This window comes from Cavia porcellus, unplaced genomic scaffold, assembly GCF_034190915.1.
Source record: "Cavia porcellus strain 051 isolate PalLab524CR breed Dunkin Hartley unplaced genomic scaffold, mCavPor4.1 scaffold_12, whole genome shotgun sequence".
In the NCBI taxonomy this organism is placed as follows: Eukaryota; Metazoa; Chordata; class Mammalia; order Rodentia; family Caviidae; genus Cavia; species Cavia porcellus.
In genome coordinates, this window is record NW_026947495.1 from 50,078,303 (window position 1) to 50,101,582 (window position 23,280).

The following is a 23,280-nucleotide window of genomic DNA, read 5'->3' on the forward strand; positions in this document are numbered from 1 at the left end:
CATGTATCCAAAAGTTCAATAAAAGAAATACAGAGTAGTTCCCACAAATTTTACTTGTTGACCTTTTTTTCTCATATAATAAGTCTCTTTTGTAAACAAAATAATGCTGAGACAGATACCTTTTGTTTTATCTTTCTCATGGTATTTATCAGGGATAATATAGTTTTTTCCCTTCCAACTCAGTTTCACTCCTAAAAATTCAATGTCTGATGGGTTTACCTATTGTTACTTCTATCCTCAATTGCTTTTCACTATTTAACATTAAGGATAGCATGTTTCCTTCTGTATTTCATCTTAATAGTACCTCAGGAGGCCACCAACTTGTATTATATTTCCTGCTGGGTGACCAAACTGCCACAATAGATCTCCTTTTCTGTGTGTGGCTGCTAATTCAGTATTCTTTCTCCTCTCCTCTTTGTGTTCCAGCCTGACAATCCTCATTCTCATCCCCAGCTCTAGCTTTTTGTCTTGTCTTTACGACAAAGTGATAATTTTTGTACAAAGCTGAACCTGAAAGTCCCCTGCTCCTTTTTTGATAAATGTCCACTCCTTTTGGCATGAAGAAAATAAAGTTGGTTTAGTTCATTTATTGAACTACAATTTATTTTGTACTTTTCTATTTTAGAAAAGCCTAATCTCAGTTTCTTTATGATTTCTCCTACCCTGTTTTGTTTTATGCTAAGGGAAATAGCCTTATGTTAAAAGTGAAAATAAAAGTATGAACTAAATTTGATGAAAAATGGTCTATGGATTTTTAAAATGTGGTACACATAGTGAAGTATTACTCTGCCAAAAAGAAAGATCAATTTGAATTATTCATAGAAAAATAGGTACATCTTCAAATCATATTATTAAGGGAAATAAATCAGACATACAAACTTACATATCACAGGGATTCTTTTATATGAGAAACCCAGAATACAAAGAGCACAATAAAAGATGTGTAGCAGAAAATATGGAGAAAGATCTGTCTCAGATGGTAAGAGAATTAAGAGACAGGGAAAAGGGAGAAGAAAGGGATTAAAAAGTTAAGATACGTTATTCACACTTAGCAACTGCAAGGAATATAATCATTATGTACTGCAAATGTACTAATAAAAGGTGGGAAAAAGAGAGTCTATTTGATCCTAGGAAAAAGCAAAGTAAAATATAACACTCTGGAATAGACACCAGAACACTGAACATGAATTGGACAGGTTGAAATTTGAGAATGACTATTAAAAGAGAGAAACTGGGCCTGCAGGTAAAAGAGGTTAGGAGCTGACTATTCAATAGAGTTAAGAATGAATGATATAACTAAAGAAGGTTCTGTAATGAGGGAAGAGTAGTGTACCTAGGTCTCAATGTTAGAAAATGCTTAAATTTGTAAACTAGGAAAAAGAGATCAGAGAAACTTGAGAAGTGTTATATTATTCTGATAACCAGAAAGTTTCAAGGATGAAGCTGACCAGTTGTATGAAATGCTAAAAACTGAGATGCTTGGTTAAGCAGGATGACAGCTTTAAAAGATCATTATATTAGTATATAAGACAGCTTTAGGAAATGTTCTGAAATTTCAAAAGAATAGAAGGATTTAAAAATTTAAAAAAAAAAAAAAAACCATACTTTAGGAGTTCAGCTCCCATTGTGGAGAAGTGAACACCTAACAAATCAATCCTCTACAGGTATGTTACAAATTCTAGACAACTACTACCTGAAGAACTTAGAGATTAAACTTTGGATATTTTAGAGCTTAATCAAAAAATATGAATCAAGTCATTGGATAAAAAAGTGAATTTCCAGTTTTCTGTGGTTTTGTCCGTATGGTGGCCACAGTTACAGTAGAGGCCCAGTAGTGGCTGAAATTTAGCAGAAAGCCTACTGTCATTCTGGCTAATAGAACAGGAAGGAGAATGAGACTGAAGTTCCTATAGCCACTAAAGAGTGAAATAAGAAACAGAGAAGAAAAACCCTAAACTCTGCATTTAAACTCACTCTAAATCTTTGGCTATCCTCAAGGTAGCTTGACTAACTGAAATACTTCATAATTAAGGCTTAACGAATTGAACTGAGATTTTAGCTACTGCTCTCCGTGGACGTGACAGTGTGGAGTCAGCTAAGTTAACTAGCTGTAAAAACAAAAATTCTTCAGCACCATGTAACTAACATCTCCATAAGATAATATTCACAGTGTTCAGGATATGGTATTAAATATACAAAGAACCCAGAAAATGTGATACAGCTACCAATCCTGAGATAAAATCAGATATTGAAATCATCAAAAACTTTATCAGCTACTATAACTTTGTGTAGTCCTCTGCTAACAGCTGGGGAGATAGAGTTTTGAATGAGAACATAATTAGCAGTAAGATTCTGCATCTTCACACTTCGTCAAATGTTTAACTTTTGTACCAAATTTGAGAAATAAACTCTGAAAGTTTGACCAAGAAACTAATATTAGTTTGCTTATGTCAGTAGGTGAACTGGTTTCACAGGACTCAAGCAAGTCTTATTTTTGGATGTAAATTTATATTTGTACATCCTTGAGTACCACACACACAAAAAAAGCCATAACAGAGCCCTCCCACCTACCCTATGCAATATATATATATATGTATATATATATATATATATATTTTTTTTTTTTTCTTTTCCTTTTAGGGGATCATGCTGTGTAGTTCAGGCAGGCCTTGAGTTCACTCTGAGGTCCAAGCTGGCCTTAAAGTAACAGTGATCCTCCTGCCTCTGCCTCTGAAGTGCTGGGATTATTGCCATGTGCCACCATGCCTGGCACCAGGCAATATTTAAATATAAAAATTTCCCATTTAACTACTCAATGAGAAATACTGTGTATTTTTCATTGTGCAACAGACAATTCTTAGAATTATTTTGCTTTGGGTACAATATGTTAGTGCTACCGTAAAGATTTGTATTACAGTCACAGCCATTTCATCTCCTGCACTTTAGCCAAATTATTTGATTTCTCTAAAATAACGTTTTCAAACAAATTTTTAATCTTTACTTAATACATAAGATTATATGGATCAAGTTAATGCATGCAAGTTGCTAAAATAATAACTTTTTAAGAAGACATCTTGTATTCATCAATGTGGTAGATTAACATTACATTGATGGATTAAAAAAAAGGAGTTTCCCCAAATCAGTTTATTTAAAATGTAGTTTTGGGGGTAGTGTAAAGGGAGTATGAGAAAACTTGCTCATTTAAGTTGTATAGTTTCTGTTTTTTGTAAGAAGTTACCCTCAAAATTAAGTATTTTTATACCATAAGGAAATACATTCAGCTCAAATGTGGTGGCACATGCTATAATTCTAGAACTTGAGAGTCTAAAACAAGAGAATTGCTGTGAATTTGAGGCCAGCCTGGGCTACATAGTGAGTTCAAGTCTTGTCTGAGCTATGTAGAAAAATGTCTCAAAAAGAAAGAAAAATAAAATAAATTTAGAAGGATATATACAGAAGATTCCTAATACATGGCAAAAGACTTAAAAGACAGAGGATAGAAAAGTATTATTTAAAGAATATATATTCCTGTGGTAGCATTGAATTGATAGATGGGGGGCTTTACATTAAACTAGAACCCTGTAAAGAACTTGGAAGTAATTGGGGTGTTTAATTTTATTTTTATATTGTTTATTTTCTTGCCACTTCCTTCAGAACTCTGGGATGGTTCCCATTTTGCCCTGGAGTTGTTCCCATGCTGGCAGTGGGTTTGCCTAGCACACGTCATGCAGAACAGACAAGTCTCCTATGATTTTGTTCCCATTGCTTTGCTAGATTTTCAGGAATGTTAATGAGGGTGAAAGAAACAGATTTCACATGTCCATTAAATTCTTACAGATTAAATAAAATTTTTTTCTTACTGCTTTCAGACTTATTTTACTATATTTTATATTCTCAGTTTTCTTTTTGTAGATTTTTTTTCTGGTCCCGTTTTTTTACCTTAATCTTCTTTTTTTACTTTCTCCTTAGTTCAACCAAATCCAATGCTTGACTTCACTGTAACATCTTTTGTCTCAGTATATCTAAAACTGGCAAGGAAACATTTCAACCTCAGTTTGTCCTTTGCTATCTCATTCTTAAGTTTCAAAAATCCATCTGATAAGTGAATCCTTGTTTTCAGTCTCTTTCTACTCCTTTTTCTGGAATGAATTGTATCAAACTTTCTTAAAGCTGTTCAGTTTATACCCTCTTTACCAGTCCATCACGTCTTACCTTGATTTACATTGTTGAAAATCGGAGCATACGTTCTTCCCTGTTTTGAAAGTATAATTCTGTTAAGCTTTACCCAGAAACTAAATAGTATATTAGCTACACATAGTTGACTAAGCCACTTAAAAAACTCCTTTTGCATTCCAGAATCTCAACTCCAGTTTTAGAGAGTTTTTAGTATGGTAGATATTGCTACTGCAATTCAAATGTGTATCATTGAGAACTTACTTACTTTTTTAAAATTGCTCTTTTAGGGCTCAGATAAAGCACTTGCCTGGGCCTTGAGATCTGTCCCCATCAATACAAAAATAAATAAAAATAAGCTTTTTAAAATTTCATTTTCGTATATATGAAAGAATCTACGTTACATTGAGTTACGTCACTGTCGTCTTTAAAGTTCCATAAATAAGTCTAATTTTATAAGATTGTTAAAATTTGTAAGAGAAGTGTAATTGCAAATGAAAACTTTTCATTTTCTGTATTTTTTGAATTATTTTATATAAAAGACAGAAAACACTTCCACTTTTAATACCAACTACAACAAAGACAAGGGTTAAGAAAAATATACATATCTTTCTTTAAAAGATTGATGGCTAACACATCCTGGAAGGTAAAACTAAAACTGTGTGTGTGTGTGTGTGTGTGTGTGTGTGTGTGTGTGTGTGTGTGTTTTGCTAGGGATCAAACCAGGGCCTATGCATGCTAGGTGTAAACCATACCACTAAACTTCATTCCCCGCTCATTTTTCCCGTATTTTTGCATTAAGATAGACCTGATTTTGAACTGAGATATGAGCATCTTTTTTTTTCTTAAATAACATCACCTACTCAACTGGCCTTGAACATATATATTTTTGTTTAGTACCCATTTATGAGAAACTTAATCCATGCTAAATTAAAATTCTGTGAATTCACTTCAGAGAAAATTTTTTGGAAACATTTTACAATGTCTTCCAACTATTTCAGATGGGCTTATCTTAATGGATTTGGTTGAATGGCTTACCAAGAGCCACATTGAAAGAGTACATATCATGTGAAACTTATTTCAGCAATCAGTACACAAGTTCCACACTTCCAAACTAGTCCTTGGAACAATTTACAATTAAGTATTTTAAGTCTTAGTACCTCAAAATAAATTCATTTGTTGAGTTTAAAACTAAAATGTTGATTCCCTTTCTTTTTTATTTGAAATTACAGTAACTGCATGTTCCTGAAGTACAAGCTTCACTTGGATGATATTTGAGAATCACAAGAAAAATACAAGTGATCTCTAATGTTTATTTCCTCTCTAGGATGCTCAACAAACCTGTAATCTTCATTGAGTAAAATAGTTAGGCATTAAAAAGAAAGTCTGAATTTCTAGTAAAAGTGTTGCAGTTACTATTGACTACATTAATCCTAAATTCTTTGAAAAATAAATGATTGTCTTTAGTAAATTGTGCCAATCAAAAATCATAATTAACATGCTGTACTCATACTAACTAAATCCTACTTTAGAACATCTGTCAGAAAGCTACTTACCTTTTTTCTTTTCCAATTAACATGTTAAAAGATTTCTATTAGCAATTTTTGCTTGGACACTGGAGGCTCAGAATTTTCATTTCAAATATGCTAACAGATTTACTTGGTATAAATGATAGTATATTGTTTAATATATCCAGTAGTGCTTTTCTTAAGCAATAAGAATAAAAATTAGTGTCAGTAAAGCTGTATTCTTCACTCTAAAGAAACGAGGAACTTAGTTTAGATACTTCATAGAAATTCTTTAATGACTCTTTCTTTACCTCTTGCCAGTCTAAGAATCTTTTGAGACACATCTACCCACCAGTTAGCAAATTTAAATACCACAGAAATTTTCATCAGTTATTTACTAAAATAAACAAAAGCTTATCAATTTTCCCTATCTTTTCCTTCAATTCTCTTTTTTGCATTAGTTTTAAATGATTCCTTCATCTCAAAAGTATTTGTAGTTTATGTCAAAATCACAACTTCAGAAACTACAATGTTGTGTTTTACCACTCTCTGTAATTGATTTTCAGTTTTAGACTAAAATTATAAAGTACTTTTTGGCTGTTTCAAGCTCCTAAAAAATAATACAGAGAATTTTTAGTAGCAATTTTTAAAAGGAAGTCATTTCATTTAATGTAATCATATATTTTATAATTTATCATTAAATTACCTGATGTTTTTGTTTATCTCTTCTCTGGTTTTGATGTAGGGTTCATAATATAATCTTTCCTAAAGTTTGTTTTGTTGAAGTGTCCTGAATGACTGGCTGGCTTTAAAATGTTGTCTGTCTTCTTGTGTACACTAAAATGCGTTGCGACTGCTGACTGTACAGAATATCAAAGAAAAACCTCATCTATCACTTTGAAAAACAACCTGTAAATGTCTTCTGCTATGACTGACTGCCTTACAGAGTACAGTAAGGCACCTTTAGTCTAGAAGACGTGGCCTACATGTTCGTCGAACAGTATGTAGCAGCAGAACGGTCTTATTTGCATCAAGCTCATGATACATAAAATCACAGATTGTTTGAATTGCCAATATCTTATTTTTCTAATTACTGACCCACTGCCAGTAATATTCTGAATATTTATATAGAAAAGATGGAAATTAGAGCAGTAAATTAAATAAACCGAAGAATATATTAATTTTAAGAAAACCAAACTAAAATTGTCTTTATTTTAAAGAACAAATAAGACATCTAAAAAATTAAAACAAGCTTAAAAGGCAAAATTAAAGAGATGTACTCTAAATTACAAATTACAGTTGTATAATATTGAGACTTCAGGTCTCAGAACTTGCCAGTGTATAACTTCAGGAAATACACAGAGATTTCTAGATATAAGTAAAGATTTTTTTAAATCAGAACCTTGTAATAGATTATTACAACATGTTGTTTAATGTTGATTTTTAAATGTCAGAATAAATGTAATACCAGTGTGGGCCACAGGGTGGGAGTGAAAGGCAAGAACTTGTGTTGAAGCAGTTTAAACACATAATTGCATTATCTTTATAGACGTTTAAATACTTGTTAAATAATAATAAGGACTTGTAACTTGGTTTTCTTTCCCTTTTTACAGCAGCATTCTGTAGAAAAGAATCTATCACGAAAGTCAAAGATAATTGATTTAAATATAAAGACTGTTACTAGTGAATATTAGAAGACCTAGCATAGCTTTTTGCCTGAATTTCTAATCATATGAGGTACTTGGTAGCAATTTTGGTCAATATGAATTTAAGAAATTCCTCATATATCAGTACTAGAAATAGTAATTGAAGAATTTAGCAAAAATGCTTTATATTTTCATACTTCCTATTTTCATTATGCTTTTACCTTGATCTCATTTTTTAAAAAACATTGTACATTATGTAATCTACTGTAGTGACTCAGTTTGTTTTTCATTGAAGAGCAAGTTTTCCATTGTTTCTGTTAACCGAATCTCATTTGAGTTTGGAAGCAACTTAAATATAGTCACTTTTGTATCTTTTAAGGTCAGAAGACAAGACATTTCTTCCCCTAGAAAAGAAACTTCATCAAGGAGTCCTGGCATTCCTTTAACCCAAGAAAGGTAGTTTTATATTCTTGTTTTGTTTTGTTTTGTTTTTCTGACTCTTAGATTACAAATATTAAAATATACAGTATTTTATATTTACATAGTTTTCACTTTTAGGAACTGTAAAAAAGCTGTCTCTTTTACAACTGGAAGAGACCAAACCAAAGCTCCTACATATTAAAATGACCTACATAAGTTATAGGGTTACAATATAGCAGTGCTGGAAGTAAAAGCTGAATTTTGTAAATCTTAGTTATTTTAATAGACCACATATGACAGGCTGTATTATTTTTATTTGTGAATCATAATGTAAACCTTTCAATAGTTAATATTCTGTTTATGTTTTAGAGAACAAACATCAATGCATTAAAGTTTTTAATGTGAGGATAAGACAATAGTATCACTCTGATACATGATTTGTAGATATACAAGTCTACACTACATTTATGTATTAGAACTTTTAGTTCATTACTTACCCTGCGCCTGGCTTTCCAAACATTGAGTTGTTTGGGAGACATTTTCTAGTTACTTAGCCTGGTTAATGATTGGTTATAACCTTATATTTTAAAATACTGATTTTTTGCTGTTGTTTTTTAGGGATAATTTAGAGAAGACTTTCTGGGACCTGAAAGAAGAATTTCATAGAATATGTGTGCTAGCAAAAGCACAGAAGGACCACTTAAGCAAACTTAATATACCAGACGTTGCAACTGGTAAGATTTTATGTAACTTAAGTTATTTTATTTGTTGAAATTCATTTGCTTGAGCATAAAATATTTCTAAATGCTTATAAATAGTATTAAATATCTGCATCATGTCCCTCGACCACTCATATTTGAGTAGTATGTGGTGTTTTAAGTTCTGTAAGATACTACATTATGTAGTTCCTGGCTTTTTCTCTGTTTTCATTTATGTGGTAGTGTGCATATCGATTGAACTGGATAACCTAATTTCTATTCAACTTAATGGGAAGTCCCATTTTGAAAAACTACAAAGTGAGTATAGTATATGTCTCCTAGACTTTTAAATTGCTTTTTGGGGATCATATTAAATATTAAATCCTACGTTACTAAGTAACCTTGAAGTAACACTATCATGTGAATTAACTAAAAGTATAACATCAGGTTTGCTTTTACCTTCTGCCTGAAATTTCGTTGAATGTTACAGGTTTTTTTCTGATCATTTGCCTCAAGAATAAAAATATAGCATGTACATTTCCTGAGTACCAGTTCTGTTGGAGGCACAAAATACAAATTTAGTATAAAATACAACTTAGAAGTGACATGTATTTCACATGTGTCGCAATATGTTCTTTAAAAGCTCTATCCTTCTCTAAAATCTCAGACAGGCTTCCTGGTGTTTGTGACAGTTGTTAGGTATTAATAGCAAAATACCAAGGATTAAGTCTGGCAGTGAGGGACATCCAAAGACAAAAAGAAAGTAAATTGATCATTTCTATTGATAAATTCTCCTTTACCCTTGTGATTTGAGCTAATATGCTGATAATTCCCAAGCGATGTGATGTACAGCTTTCACTCTTGAGGGAGACTGCAGCAGTGATGATTAGCACCCCTTTATTTAAAAATCACTTTTCATTTCTTACAGCTCTTACATCTGAGCTGTGTAAAAATCACTGTAGGGTGTAAATTCACTTTTTGCATCTATCACCTTGCTTTTGGTGAAGTTATACAATGAAGTAAGAAAGAAACAAAATAATTTTTTTAAACAGGCACAATTTGTTCCTTCCCTTTACATTCCTCTACCTTGTCTCAAAAGACTGCTTAATTTCTCCATCTAAATTGTTGTCATTTTCAAGAAAAATAGATCATTTTTACAGAGTAAAGATACTGTGTCTGAAGTAAATATTTTTATTTAAAATATGTTAGCTATAGCCTCGAATTCATAAGCATGCTTTTTGAACATCAACATCTTATCAAAACATTGTAATGGTGATACATCCTTTGTTATACAGAGAACATACCCCATTATCAATGGCTTAATACTTTGACCATGTTTAAATTGCACAGATCTGAATCTGAGTATTTATCTGTCAACTAGAACGCTGGGTGTTTAACTTCAATTTCTTTCCCCCTAAAACTGCTTCTTAACATTATTCTTATGCTTTATATGAACTGTGTCACAAATAATATTACATTGTTCATGAAATATTGTGGATATGCTGTTCTACAGATTTCAGTGAAGTTTTGCTCTATCCAGAGACCAAAATACCAAATATTATGCCCTGATAGTAGCAGATCAAAAGGGAAAAGAAAGAAAAAAATATTTTGGAGAAAGATGCCTATACAGGGTTCCCAAGTATGTATGCTACATTGAATAGAAATATAAAGAAACTGTTTTGTATATTATATGCATAATATGTATAGAAACAATATAACAATTATTGTTCCTATTTTGTAATTAAAATTTGACTTCTGCTTTTAAAGAACCAAATATTAATTTTAAAATGTTGAGTTAGTAAAATTATAATTTCCTTTAATATTTTATTTTTTTCTACTCATCCCTATGTGGCAATAGCCTTGAGAAGGGTTACAGATAGAAGTATGTGTTTTAGCCAGTATGTCTTCTGGAGAAAAGCACTATTTGATCCCAAAGAAAGGTCTCATTTCATTGACTATTAAGACAGAATATAGGATTAGGGATTGCAAACAGCCATCAAATCTTTTTGCTTTGTCATTATTCACTGTAAAGAAACTGAGAAATAGTCTAAATTTGGAAATCTAAAATTGTTTCTCATCTTGTTTTCCTTGCAAAAATAAGTATTTTTGAAATATACAAATATAAAGCTGTTTGCTCACCTAATCTTTTTTCAGTATGGTGTCAGAATGACAAGTATTTTCATGTACTTTATTGGAGTTTTATATTTTTTAATCTTAAATTTTCATTAATTTTGGGAATCTTAGATTTAAATATTCTTAATAGATATTACTATCACCATATGAACATATTAACTCTATTTTAGTGGGGCTGAGGTTGGATGCCAGCTAACTATGCCGAAAGAAAATAACTGCTTTGTTACAGCTGTTTGATTTCTCCATGTTTTCTTTGCAAGGGGGATAGGTCAACTGCTAGGAAAGTAATTCCAAGCATATTTCTGTCAATTTGAGGACTCCTCTCTATATATAGAAACCAACATGTTCAATTTAGCATAATGGTTCTGAGCACAGACTCTAGAGCTAGACTTCCTGGGTTCCAGTGCCAGATCTACCACTCACTAGCTGTGTAGCTTGGATTTAACCTCTCCGTGTCCCAGTTTCTTCACACAGAAATTGAGGATAATAAGTGTCCAACTTGGAGTAATAGCACCTACTTTGGGATTTATTCTGAATATTAAGTGAATTCATGCTAATGTAGCAATTATAACAGTGCATAGGAGTTAATAGTTGTTACCATTAGCAGCAGCACCAGATTCTAAAACATTCACCCTCTTCTTGTGAAGATCATTTGATCAGCTCTCCTCCTTCTCACATGTTACAGATTTTGATTACTGTTTCCTACAATTTCTTGTCATCTTCAAGTCTACTACCAGGAAAAATGACTACTTGAAAGCTAATGGACTCTGGGAACCTCAGAGGTCAAAGAAGTTCAGCTAAACAGTTGAGCTCAAGCTCAATTACTGTACCACTCCCAGTCACAGACAGGGTACCTCATTAAATGTAGCTTATTATCCTAGGCTCTATGAAGAAAAGAATGAAGATTCATTCAGAATTCATTTATTGAAAGCATCCTGTATGCCAGGAACTGGGCAACATACAGGACTAAGTGGTGAACAGAACATAGTTTAGTACATCAAGAAACCTACTTTAATGAGTGGAAGAGAGGTATACTTGAAAGTAAACACAGTCTTCTGGTTACCTAACTGTGCTAGGAGAGCCATCCAGAGGAACTGATGTCTAAATCAAGATGTGAAGGACAAATAAGTATTGGACAAGGAGAAATGGAAAGGGGACTTGTTAGACAGTGCAGGTACAAAGGTTCAGTGACAAGCACATGGGTATTTGGGAAACTATACAAAGTTCATTATAGCTAGAGGATGAAGTAAAACCAGTATGCTGAAAGGTGAGTGTGGAAAGGTGGCTGAGGACCAATTATGAATAGATTATGTGCCTTGTCTGAGGGCCAGAGATTTTAGAGAGCCATAAAAAGCTTTTATTAAGGAAGTAACATGACCAGATTTGTATCAGAAAAACTACTCTGAGAAGGAAGGGTAGGAGGGAAAGTTGCAACGTCGAGAACAGATTGGATATGAGACAACTGTAGAGGCATGGAAGCAGTTCAAAGGCTGTTGTAATAATCCAGTAAGAAGGGGTGGTGTGAACTAAAGGGAGGCAGAAGATACATAATAGGATTAACTAAAGAAGTTAGTTTCATTGTACTACACATGGTACCGAAGATACTTTATGTTGGAAATATGTGCTAACAAAAGAGAGAAGCGTGTCATGAGACACCAAAGATCAGAGGAAACTGTGTGTGTTGGGTGCTTGCTAATATGGATTGACCTGCAACGTGTTCATGGTATCCATTCTATTTCAGCTGCATCCGTGGTAGTCTCCAGTGTGAATATCACTTCAGTAATGACGATCTATTTAATAATTTTAATTTTTTTTACTGCCACTGAATAAAAATATGTTACCAACTTCATTAGCTTCTCAAATTGACACTGTGGAGCATAATTTTAGCTTTTCTAGTATCTTAGGATCATCAACATGGAGCTTGCTTTTTTGTTGTTTATTCCAAAATACAGCTCCCATTGCCTTAACGTTAGCCTGCAATGTTTTCTGAGTTCTTACACCTACATATTTGTTTTTATCGCCTTCCCCTGTGCTTTTAGCTCTGGATTTCATCTGCATTTAATAACTCATATCCTATTTTTTTTTAATTTACCGTTTCAAATAAGCAGTGAGCTAAGGACCCATAAAGCCTGTTAGAATAAATGTAAAATGAGAATAGAAGAAGAAAATTCATGTGCCTGTGGGCCTTTTAGCTCTAATTCCAACTCCTTAGAAGTTATGCTTCCTTCTTAGTTTTTTATTATGTCCTGGAGAACTGAATTTTGCCTAAGTAGTTTCAGGATAAATGTGCTACAGAGGTCCTGGTACTTGCCTGATAAATACCCATCATGTACAGAGGTTTTGTGTTTTGTTTTGTTTTGACTTGTTAGAGATCGAACTGAGGGCCTTGTGCCTGCTAGGCAAGTAAGTGCTCTACCACTGAGCTATGTCCCCAGCCACAGAGGCCTTTTTTTTTTTGGTGCCTGGAATCAAACTCACAACCTCGTGTTTGCCAAGCAGGCACTTACACCACTGAGATAAAACCCTGGCAAAGGCCTTTTATTTTAAAAAAAAAAAATACAAGAATACCATATATTCTATAGTTTTTTCATAAAATTTCGTACTTCCTTTGTCCCCAAGGAAGGATCTCTCTTTTCCTTCTTCCCAACATCCATTACCAACCTCTCATATGAATTAATCAGACAGTGGCTAAATTGATTAGTGGTATACTTAGTTACACATTGATATTAATTCATATAGTAAATAATAAATATATATGTAAAAATTTTTCCCTTTTAACAACTTAGTTATCTAAGGAAGCTCACAGTTATAGCTTCCTTTACAACAAAACCTTTAAATATATATACTACAAGCAAATTTTTTTTTTTTCTACTGGAGATCAAACTCATAACCTCACGCCTCCCAGGCAGGCACTTGTGCCACTGAGCTAAATCCCCAGCCCCACAATTTTTTTTAAGGGTAGAGCATTGTAACTGTGAATAAGATACAGAGATTAAAGCAAAAAGACAAGGAAAAGACAAAGTAGTTAAACTTTGACTAATAAGCTGTGTTCTAGTTCACCTGCTAAAAACTGCTAATGTTCTTGTGTAAGGTAGTAGCAAATGTGAAAATCGCAGTTGTCTTCAGTTTACAAAAACCAACAGAAAAAATAATAGTCATCTGCCCAAAACTGACTGAACAGATTTTAAAGAATGATTTGAATTATGATTATTTCCATTTTGTGTTCCTTTTCCTGCAGAAACACAGTGCTCTGTGCCTATACAGTGTACAGATAAAACAGAAAAACAAGAAGCACTGTTTAAGCCTCAGGCTAAAGATGATATAAATAGAGGTGCATCATGTATTACATCTGTCACACCGAGAGGACTGGGTCGAGATGAGGAAGACACCTCTTTTGAATCACTTTCTAAATTCAACGTCAAGTTTCCACCTATGGACAGTGACTCTACCTTCTTACATAGCACCACAGAAAGACCCAATGTCCTTGGCCCTGCCTCATCTGAGGCTGTGTGCCCGGAAAAATTTAACATGGAGCTCAGAGACAACCGAGGAAACATTGTTAAAACAGAAGAAACTTTATTTGAAATTCAGGGACTTGATCCTATAGCTTCAGCTATGCAAAACCTTAAAACAACTGACAAATCAAAACCCTCAAATCTTATAAACAATTGTATCAGGACGACTCTGGATAGAGCTTTGTGTTTGCCACCTGGAGACCATAATGCATTATATGTAAATACATTCCCACTTCAGGACCCATCTGATGCACCTTTTCCTTCACTGGATTCCCCAGGAAAAGCTATCCGAGGACCACAGCAGGTAACTGTTTTGCATTAGCAAATATTTTGTTTTGCGTGAATACGCATTTTGCCATACAAGTATCTCTTTAGGTTATCAGATATCCTTTTTACATTAATGTTAAAGTTAAGGCTTTCAGTAAAATGTTCAAGTCCTATACTAAAGGACATGGAATTTACAAATCTGAATATGATAAAACTTATAAAATTTATAACAGATTTTTAAATATACATAAACCTTATCTATGTCTAGCATGGCATCACTTTCTTAGTCTCTGTTAAAAGCTTGTTTATTCACTATCAGTATTTAACCAGTATTATTAAATTTCAAAATATGAAATATAGTGTCTTATACAATTAAAAGCATATATATACATATATATGTGTGTGTGCATGTATATATACTTCATTATATACACATGTGTGTATCATACTTATTGTCACATGAACACAATTCCCATAAGTAATTCATCATATATTCCTAGTTCTCAGAATAAGTGAACTTCAGTTATTACTTATATAATAGTTTCAGTTATGTGGTAAGTGGGTCTGTAGGGTTTTAGTTTGGGGACCTAATCTGACACAGAACATGTATCCTCATACATATTTTAAGTAGTCTCGTTAAATGTAGGATTGAAAGCTACTTGTAACCCACCAATTCAGTCCCACTCTCCTTTCCTTTTAGATTCAAGTTTTATCATAGACTGATTCTTCTTGTTTAAAAAAAGTTGTAACTCCTGAAGGCAAATGAAAAATATATAATTATTACAATAAACAGAATTCTGTGCAAACATATATTGATATACGTATATAACTTGCCAACTTTTTTCTCTTTGAGATTATTTTTAAAATTTTTTTTGATTACTGTGCTTTGAGCCTAAGTATTCTTATGGACTTTTTAATCAGCATGCAAAGAAGACAATAGTCAAGCTGTATTATATTTTAATATTGGGAAAAACTAGGCATTGCTGTTAACAAGCCTTAATTATAAACTCACTTAAGTATTACATTGTACCCTACTGCACATCATAATCTCGGTTATAGTTGCTACTAAATGAAACAAATTACACAATTTCATTTATTGCAAGTATAATTCCCGTGGAGCTATGAACTGTATCAGTTCTGATGCTTGTTACTTTTTCCCTATACTTCTTGCTTGTTCTTTTACTAGTTTAGTCTGTGCATTCATGTTTCAGTAGATGGCACCCTGCATTGTACATTTGCTTTCTGTACTCCAGCAAGAGAAACAGCTGGTATGTGATTACAACTTGATGGAAAAGTATTCAGCTTAAAAAATGCGGGAGAATTAGTGTTGAGCTGTCACACGACATGGGGCATAAGGTTAGATAATTGATACTTTGGCAGAAAAAGCAAAGAAATTAGTTTGATTTGAAGCCATGTTACTTTACAATTGAAAGAATTTTTCATTAAATGAGTTTCAAGAAATATTTTACTATTTTATTAGTGTAATAAAGGTCACATAAACACAAAATTCTTGTGTTGGTAGTAACAAGTAAAATTTTGATTATATATTACAAATTACTTTATATTATTTATTATTACTAAGCATCTACTTTACACATTGTTACAGCAAAGACTAAAATGTATCAGCATATTTTTTATTTGATTTTATTTCTTATTTTTGCTGAATCAGCTATTAAGGTATAAGTAAATTTCATGAAGAGATCAAATGTGAATTAATTGTTTCTAATGGAGAAGAACTTTAAAGATAAATTATTAGTGAAAGTTTGGCTTACCAAATTTGGAAGCTATATTACTTCTAAGTTAGTTTCTTTTTAGTCTATATTTAGCAAAAATTTTCTTTAATCTTTTTATAATCATATTTTTATTAATATGTACTTTTTGCTTAAATTCCAGGCAGTAATATTTGAATATAGTTAACCTTCAGTTTTTGTTTATATATTCAAAATTATGGCTTTTCTTTTATGGAAGAAAAGCTTTTCTAAAAAAAATTGGTTTGCCCCAAATTTCGTAACATTTATTATAGATGTTACTATTTTGTGGCTAAATGGCCACTTCTCATGAAAAGAATTGAGTCCATGTTATTATAAGCCCTATAGATTACAAATATATGGTTATATGTTACTGCCTAGATTTTGTATATTTATTCCAGTTGTACATACCTGTCCAGTAAAATGTTTATAAGAAGACAGTAATGTCATGAAACCCAAATGCTTTAAGTAGATATATATATATATATATATATATATATATATATATATTGCTTATGTAAATGGATAACTTGAAAGAATGAAAATTGTGAGGTTCTGTACTAGGCTGTGTTTCATTTAAAAACACAGCAGTAATAGGAACATAAAGGATTATCTTTAAATTTACTTCCTCAAAGTATCAAAAGTCAGCTATGGCAGGGTAACTTACCTATGTCAAGGTGAGGGAGAAAATTTTATAAACAACCTAGTTTATTCCACTCAGAAAATAAATTATTTTCTAGTCAGTGTTACTTATCAAGTACCTTCTAATAAACCAAATACTATATCTTCTTCGAAAAGCTTTTTAAAAAGTATAGTTTTTCTCTCATTTGCTGGTGATTTTAAGGGAGATAATTCTATTAGGATTTTCCATAATTCTTTAGTTGGGCAGCTATTATTAAATTTCACTGTATTCTGCACAAGAAAGAGTACGAAGATCAAACTATAGATTAAATAACAGGAGCAAAGTTAAAAGTCAGAAGTGATCTGAAATGAGCTTTTGTTGAATTAATTTCAGTATATAAATTTTCAAAAACCAGTCCCCTCACATAAAAGTAATCAGTGAATTCTGTTTAATAGTTGAAAATTTTTACTTTAAAAAATCAAAATGCTGATTCATATTTATTTATTACATGTTTTTTTATAAGGAGTAGCGAAATTTAAATTACTTTTGGTTAAGGTACATGCACACACACACAAGACTAGTGTGCCATGTATTAAAGATGGTGCTGTGATTTAAGGTTTCTATTGTAAAACAGATAGAATTTAGTTTACAAGGTTTTGCATGTTGTTCCAAAATGACTACCATTGAGATAACTGAGCACTAAAAATTGCTGGAGCTAAAGCTAGAATACTCTTTAAAATATGTAAAGACAAGACAGAGAAATGTGTGTTTTAGTGATTAGTTTTTTTCTTTCTTCTCCTTTCCCCCCATGAAACCTAGCGCCTGTGCATGCTAGGCAAGCACTCTACATTTGATAAATATTCCTCACACCAGTGATATTTAATCAAAGTTTAGTGTACCGTTTATGCAAAAAAGAATTGAGTCGTATCCTCATTCGAACTCTGGAAAAGTAACTTGGCTTCATATTAAGAAATTTCATATATAAATACACATAACATTCAAATATTTAAATTTTAAATTCAATTCAAGTTGATGCGAAAACAAGTAACAGAAGATGTTGTTTGTTTGTTTCCTGCAGCCGCTTTGGAACCCCTTTCCTAATCAAGACAGTGACTTACTGGCACAAAATGACACAGACTCAGAACTGCATATACCTCGAGTGTGTGAATTCTGTCAAGCAGTTTTCCCACCATCCATTATGTCCAGGGGGGATTTCCTTCGGCATCTTAATTCACACTTTAATGGGGAAACTTAAGGCACATTTAAGGATGTATATCTCAAGTTGTGTGTCATGATTTGGGGTTTGTAATACTATAAATACTTGATTTTAATCTAACTTGAAGATCATTTATAGAAAATAATGTTATTTAAATTTTTTCTAAACTTATTTGTAACTTTTATTACCCTTTAAAAGATCATTTTGTAAAAAACAAATACATTGTATTCTTGTTTACAATATTATAATTCAAAATTAGTGTATGACTTACAGAGTTGTATAATCATGTTGATTCAAATATCTAAGCTTACTGCTTGGATTTCTAATGAAACCTATTGAATTTGATGATGTCAGATGTTTCGCTGTAAAAATTAGTTTATGTTATAGGTAATGTTCTCTATTAAATAAATGTGTAATAGAAAACAGCAGATAACATAAATATCTAAGTACCAAATTGAAGACATTTGTTGTCCAGTGATAATTATTTAAATACTTCTGGATTTTTAATAATATATATGACTTTAATTTTTACTGTGTGTATACATACATGATGGAAATGAATTAAATATTGAGTTCCTTATGTCGTGATCGTTAGTGTTCTTTGTTCCTGAGGTAAAATAAATAAATCACATGGGGGGGGGGCATTTGTAAAATTCATGTTTTCTTTCCATTAACCTAACAGAAGATTGATGACCAGATCTGGTGACATTTATTATAATTAGTAGGTCACTTTGAATTTTAAAATCATGTCTTGAACTAACTAAAGGAGCATTTGCTTTTAATGGGAGCAAATATACAACAGTGTAAGGATTATCCATATTTATTAATTTAGATTAGAACATTGACATTCTTGTTGAGAAATTTGTTATTCATTGTTAGCAGTCTGATTGATGGCCACTGGAAGACATTAGAGAGGGAGGAGACCAAATTCAGGGTGCTGAAAATGTGTGTTAAAAAGAAACTCCCTTTATCTTTTCTTGCATTTCTCTTTTAACCCAATTTTTAGAAGATCTGCGGCATGACTTCCATTTTAAACATTGATAAACATTGATTTGCAGCTCTCAAACAGAAATTGAAGACTTCATGAAGCAAGTGTTATGAACTGGAGGGTTTGGGATGGAGAATTCGCAGAGGCCCCAGTGCGGCAGGGGACAGCCTCAACTTTGTGGAGGAATGAGAGTGGTGCCTCGACTTCTCAGAGTGCCAAGCGCATCACATTGACATCTTCCTCACCAAGGTGACAAAGCGATTATTAGGTATTCACTGTGAAGGTTCTGAGGCATGTACATCTTTTCATTGCCACTGGGGCTGAATGCCTAGACAATTATCCAAGGCTCCTCCCTTCCCCCCATACATCCTTCTCCAGCACGCACACACAAAATTAAAGCTCAAACTTGACAGTGTGCACCAGCCAGAATATACCACAGTACCTGTTTCGTGAAACCGAATTATTCGTCCCTCTCACACACTTGACATCTACTACTCTGCTGACCGTCCAACAAAGCTGGCCCAGAAAGTGGACCGCTGGCCCCTTTACTGCTGCCTGGCCTTTCCCCACCTCCACCACTTGCAAGTGGGAGCTGGGAACTGTATTCTGTATTCTCTTTGGTTACTAGAGATACCCAGAGATCCAACTTCTGAGCGATGGAGACCTTTCTGGCCGCCGCGCTCGGCAGCCTCGGCAGCGGTGCAGAGGCGGCGTTGGCTGCAGCCTGAAAGTTGCAATGGGCACCGCCGGGTCTGACCCTGTCTCCTGCTGAGTCGTGCAGGGGCTGCCTCCTGGCATCTGCTAAGCGTGGCCGGGTAAGAACAGCTCCAGGTAAAGAGCTGCACACGCAAAACGCTGAGTCTGAAAAAACCACCCCCGCCGAGGCGAGGCAGTTGTGAGCGGGATGCCTGAGAAGTGGGAGGTGAATGTCCTCGGGAGGGCCCCCCGCCCGTGCAGCTTTCCCCGGAGGCTGAGGCTGCTGCCAGCGGGGACATCTGCTTTCCTGCACTGCAGCCCGGCTCACCCCGCCCCCTCAGCCCCGGGTTGCGTGGTTATTTTACCAACACAGGGGGAGGAGAGCTCGGGGAGATAGGAGAGGGGTGGATGGAAGCCTAGGAGATTTTCTCCCCACCCGCCCAGTCCCCTCCTTTCCTCTTCACATCTTTTAACCTTCAAGGTAAAGACTTCATAAATATGAAACAGGAAGCGAGCGCGCTGGCACCCGGGCCGCCGGGCTGGCCTGGGCCCCTCGGGGCGGCGGCCGGGGCGCGGCTCGGGCCGGCGGGCGGGCGGGCGGCGGGCGGCGTCAGCCTGTGGCTCCTTCTCCCGGCTGCTGCCTCGACAGCTGCTTGTAGCTACAGTAATTAGACTGTCAGTGCTTGTTAGAGGCGAGGGGGAAACACGCTTCTGACAGCAGATTCCGAGACTCCCCGCTTTAATTTCTAAGAGATCTTTAAAGCATTAATTGAGGTCTCCCCTACTCTTCCCTCCCATCCCCTTCCTCAACTCCTCCCCTCCCAAAAATATCTTTAGGAGAAAATCCCGCGTGGAAGCCGTGTTTCCCGCAGCGCTCACGCACACACTCCGCGGTTTGCATAGACACGGGAGGCGCGCGCGTGTGCGCGGTTAACGCGCGGAGGACTCGTCCAAATAGGCACCGGGATTGCATTTAAAATAATAATAATAAATAAATAAATCAACTAGGAAGGAAGGGGGGAGGGAAGCAGAAGTCGGGAAGAAAAGAGAAAAGCAGCAGGCTGATTACGAGGTGTCAAAACTGCCAGGAGCAAGAAGGTGATAGCAATCAGGGGTGAGAAGAGTGCGGCATTCGTGCGGGGCAACTAATTATCCGTCTCATTTGAGAAGAGCAGCATTTGAGGCAGCAGCGTTCGCCTGCTGAACGGTGACAGATTGGCGCGGAGGAGAGGGGAGGTGTTAAAACAATGGAGCCGGGCGCGCGAGCGCTGCTGCATGCTAATCAGCCCTCCCTCCGCCGCCCGCCGCCGGCTCCCCCTTCCTGCGGCCTCCCTCCTCCGCGCCCTCCGCCCCGCGGCGCTCCCTGCTTTCCAGCGGGCCCGCCGCCGCCGCCCGCGCCTCGCTTTCCCGCGCGTCCTTCCCGCCGCTGGCGAGCCGAGCCCGGACCCCGCCGCCGGCCCGGCCGGGCCCGCAGCCCGCAGCCCGCAGCCCGCAGCCCGCAGGAGAGGCCGCCGCGGGACCGACGCCGGGAGGAGAGGCGCGGGGAGAACTGCGGAGCGGCCCGCCGCCGGGGCCACCGCTCAGCCCGGGGGCGCAGGCCGGGCGGGGGCGAGGCTGCGAGGCCTGCGCGGCGGGGCTTCGGGGCGCCCCGGACCCGGCACCCCACTCCCCAACACCAGAACGACCTGCGCCCTAGTAAGCACGGAGCAGGCCTTCGTGCTCGCTGTGCCCCAAGGCCTGACCTCCCGGCCCACGCTAAGGGGAGCCTCTGCACCCCCTTAGGACTGTCGGGGGAAGAGGAGAGCGCCCCGAGAAGTGAGGCTGAAGGCGAGGGGCTGAGGCCGCTCCGCTGCCCGCCTGGCCGCCTGGCCCAGTGTTCACTGTCCAGGAGCTGGACAGAAAAGGAGCTGCTGGCCGCCCCGACCTGGAATGGGCCTGAGTTCGAGTCTGTGCGCTGAGGCGGGCCATTCCCGCAGAGGCTGGAAACTGAGGCTTACACACAACTTATCCCTGCGTTTTGAGTTTAAAAGCTGGTTGTTGAGCTTAAAATACACTTTTCTTGCTATTATTAGAATATTTTTACTCCTACAGATTTACATAAACTACCCTAAGAGGTTAAAAACCACTGGCTTTATGATTTAAATGGGTTCAGGGAGGCCCAGCTACAGAGAATGGTACGAATTTGGAGTAAATGAGATGATTTCTTCTAAAGTGTCCCAGGCTATTGAGCTAACTAGATGCCTCACCTAACTCCCTCCCTGCAACCATTAATGAAAAATGGAAGTAGCTGAAAGACAATCTATGCAGTACAATTTTTTCTTACTTACCTTTGCATATCTTTACACACATTTATTTTTTTAAAAATCAAAATCACGTGAAAATTTAATAAGGGTCAGAACATAAGGTTCGCGTTTATAGTCTCTCTGCCCCTTTGTTGGTAATATTTCATTAAAAAGTACACAAATACAAAATAAAATGAGTTATGTTGTCATTGGTCCTGGTCATATGAAAACTAGGCAAGTGTACAGAGTAACTTGTCTGTCATTTTTCCTTTTGAACTATTCCCAGGCCTAACAATTGAGAAGCTGAATGAAAAACTATTAGAATGTACTAAATACCAAACTTAAAATTTTTTAAATTGAAAATACTTGAGAGTTACAGAAACGTTAATACTTCTCCATGTCGACTCTTTGAAAAACCAGTAAGCAGGCTTCGGCCCTTAATACACCACAGACTTTTCAGTACTAATATAATAACTGGCATTGGAAAATTCCTGGGTGTCTGAATCTGTTAAAATAGCAGTCTACCTAGTAGCAAGAAAAAAAATTTAGATTTGTTAACTTGAGATGCAGATGCTTCAAACATCAAAATTAAGCAATTTATTAACTATTCATCAGCCGTTTCATTAACCAGTTCCATAGAAGCAACATATTGGAGCAGTGAAACTATGGAATTCAGATAAATTTAGTTCAGTTCCGTATGCATTTCTAATATCTAACAAAATTTGTTACCATCCAAGGACTTGGTATTTATGGGCTTAATGTAATCTGTTCTCATTCTATAGATCTCACGTATTTGCTTGCCTGTTGTAATGGTGTATTTTACAGATAAGTTTTATTTGCACATAAGGACAAAAAGGTGAAGTGAAATTTGGTCCCACTGGAAACCTGTTAGGTTCCCTGAACATATGGCTCACTGGGCTGTTACTTCCTTTTTGAGATCATTTTCCAAGATTTTTTAATATATACATCAATTTGACACCAGTTATAAAGAAAATATATTGGCTTTGAAGATGCCTCCACCTGGGGCATATCTCTTAATAACAAACCATGTAGTCAGGTGTACTGAATTTACAGGATTCTAATCTCAGAAAACAGGGCATAATGGGAAACCAGTCAGAGCTGACAGTTGATTTACAGTCTTTGAAATTAGGTGGCTCTTTGGATCCTTAGAACACCACAATGATATGATTAGTGCAGTTTAGGGGCGACTGCCTAAACTCTTTTCAGAAGGCTGTGCATTTGAATCCACAGTATTACAATGATTTCTCTGGGTAGATACAAATGATGTAAGTCTCATTTGTTGAAAGTGTGTGGTGCCAGCTTAAGACTTAAGGGGAAAATCACAGCATTGAAAAAGATGTAAATGTT

General features: G+C 35.7%; 1 protein-coding gene across 4 annotated transcripts in view; it reads left to right on the forward strand.

The window, feature by feature from the left end:
• Tank (TRAF family member associated NFKB activator) overlaps positions 1-18,526 on the forward strand; it is a 98,075-nt gene extending 79,549 nt beyond the window's left edge. For all 4 annotated transcript variants that reach the window (XM_063259154.1, XM_063259153.1, XM_063259155.1 and 1 more), the window contains 4 exons: positions 7,707-7,783; positions 8,366-8,481; positions 13,817-14,397; positions 17,809-18,526. In XM_063259154.1, the coding sequence (XP_063115224.1) occupies positions 7,707-7,783; positions 8,366-8,481; positions 13,817-14,397; positions 17,809-17,985 (951 nt within the window). In that variant the 3' untranslated portion in view covers positions 17,986-18,526. The remainder of the gene's footprint in view (positions 1-7,706; positions 7,784-8,365; positions 8,482-13,816; positions 14,398-17,808) is intronic.
• Positions 18,527-23,280: the final 4,754 nt, after the last annotated feature.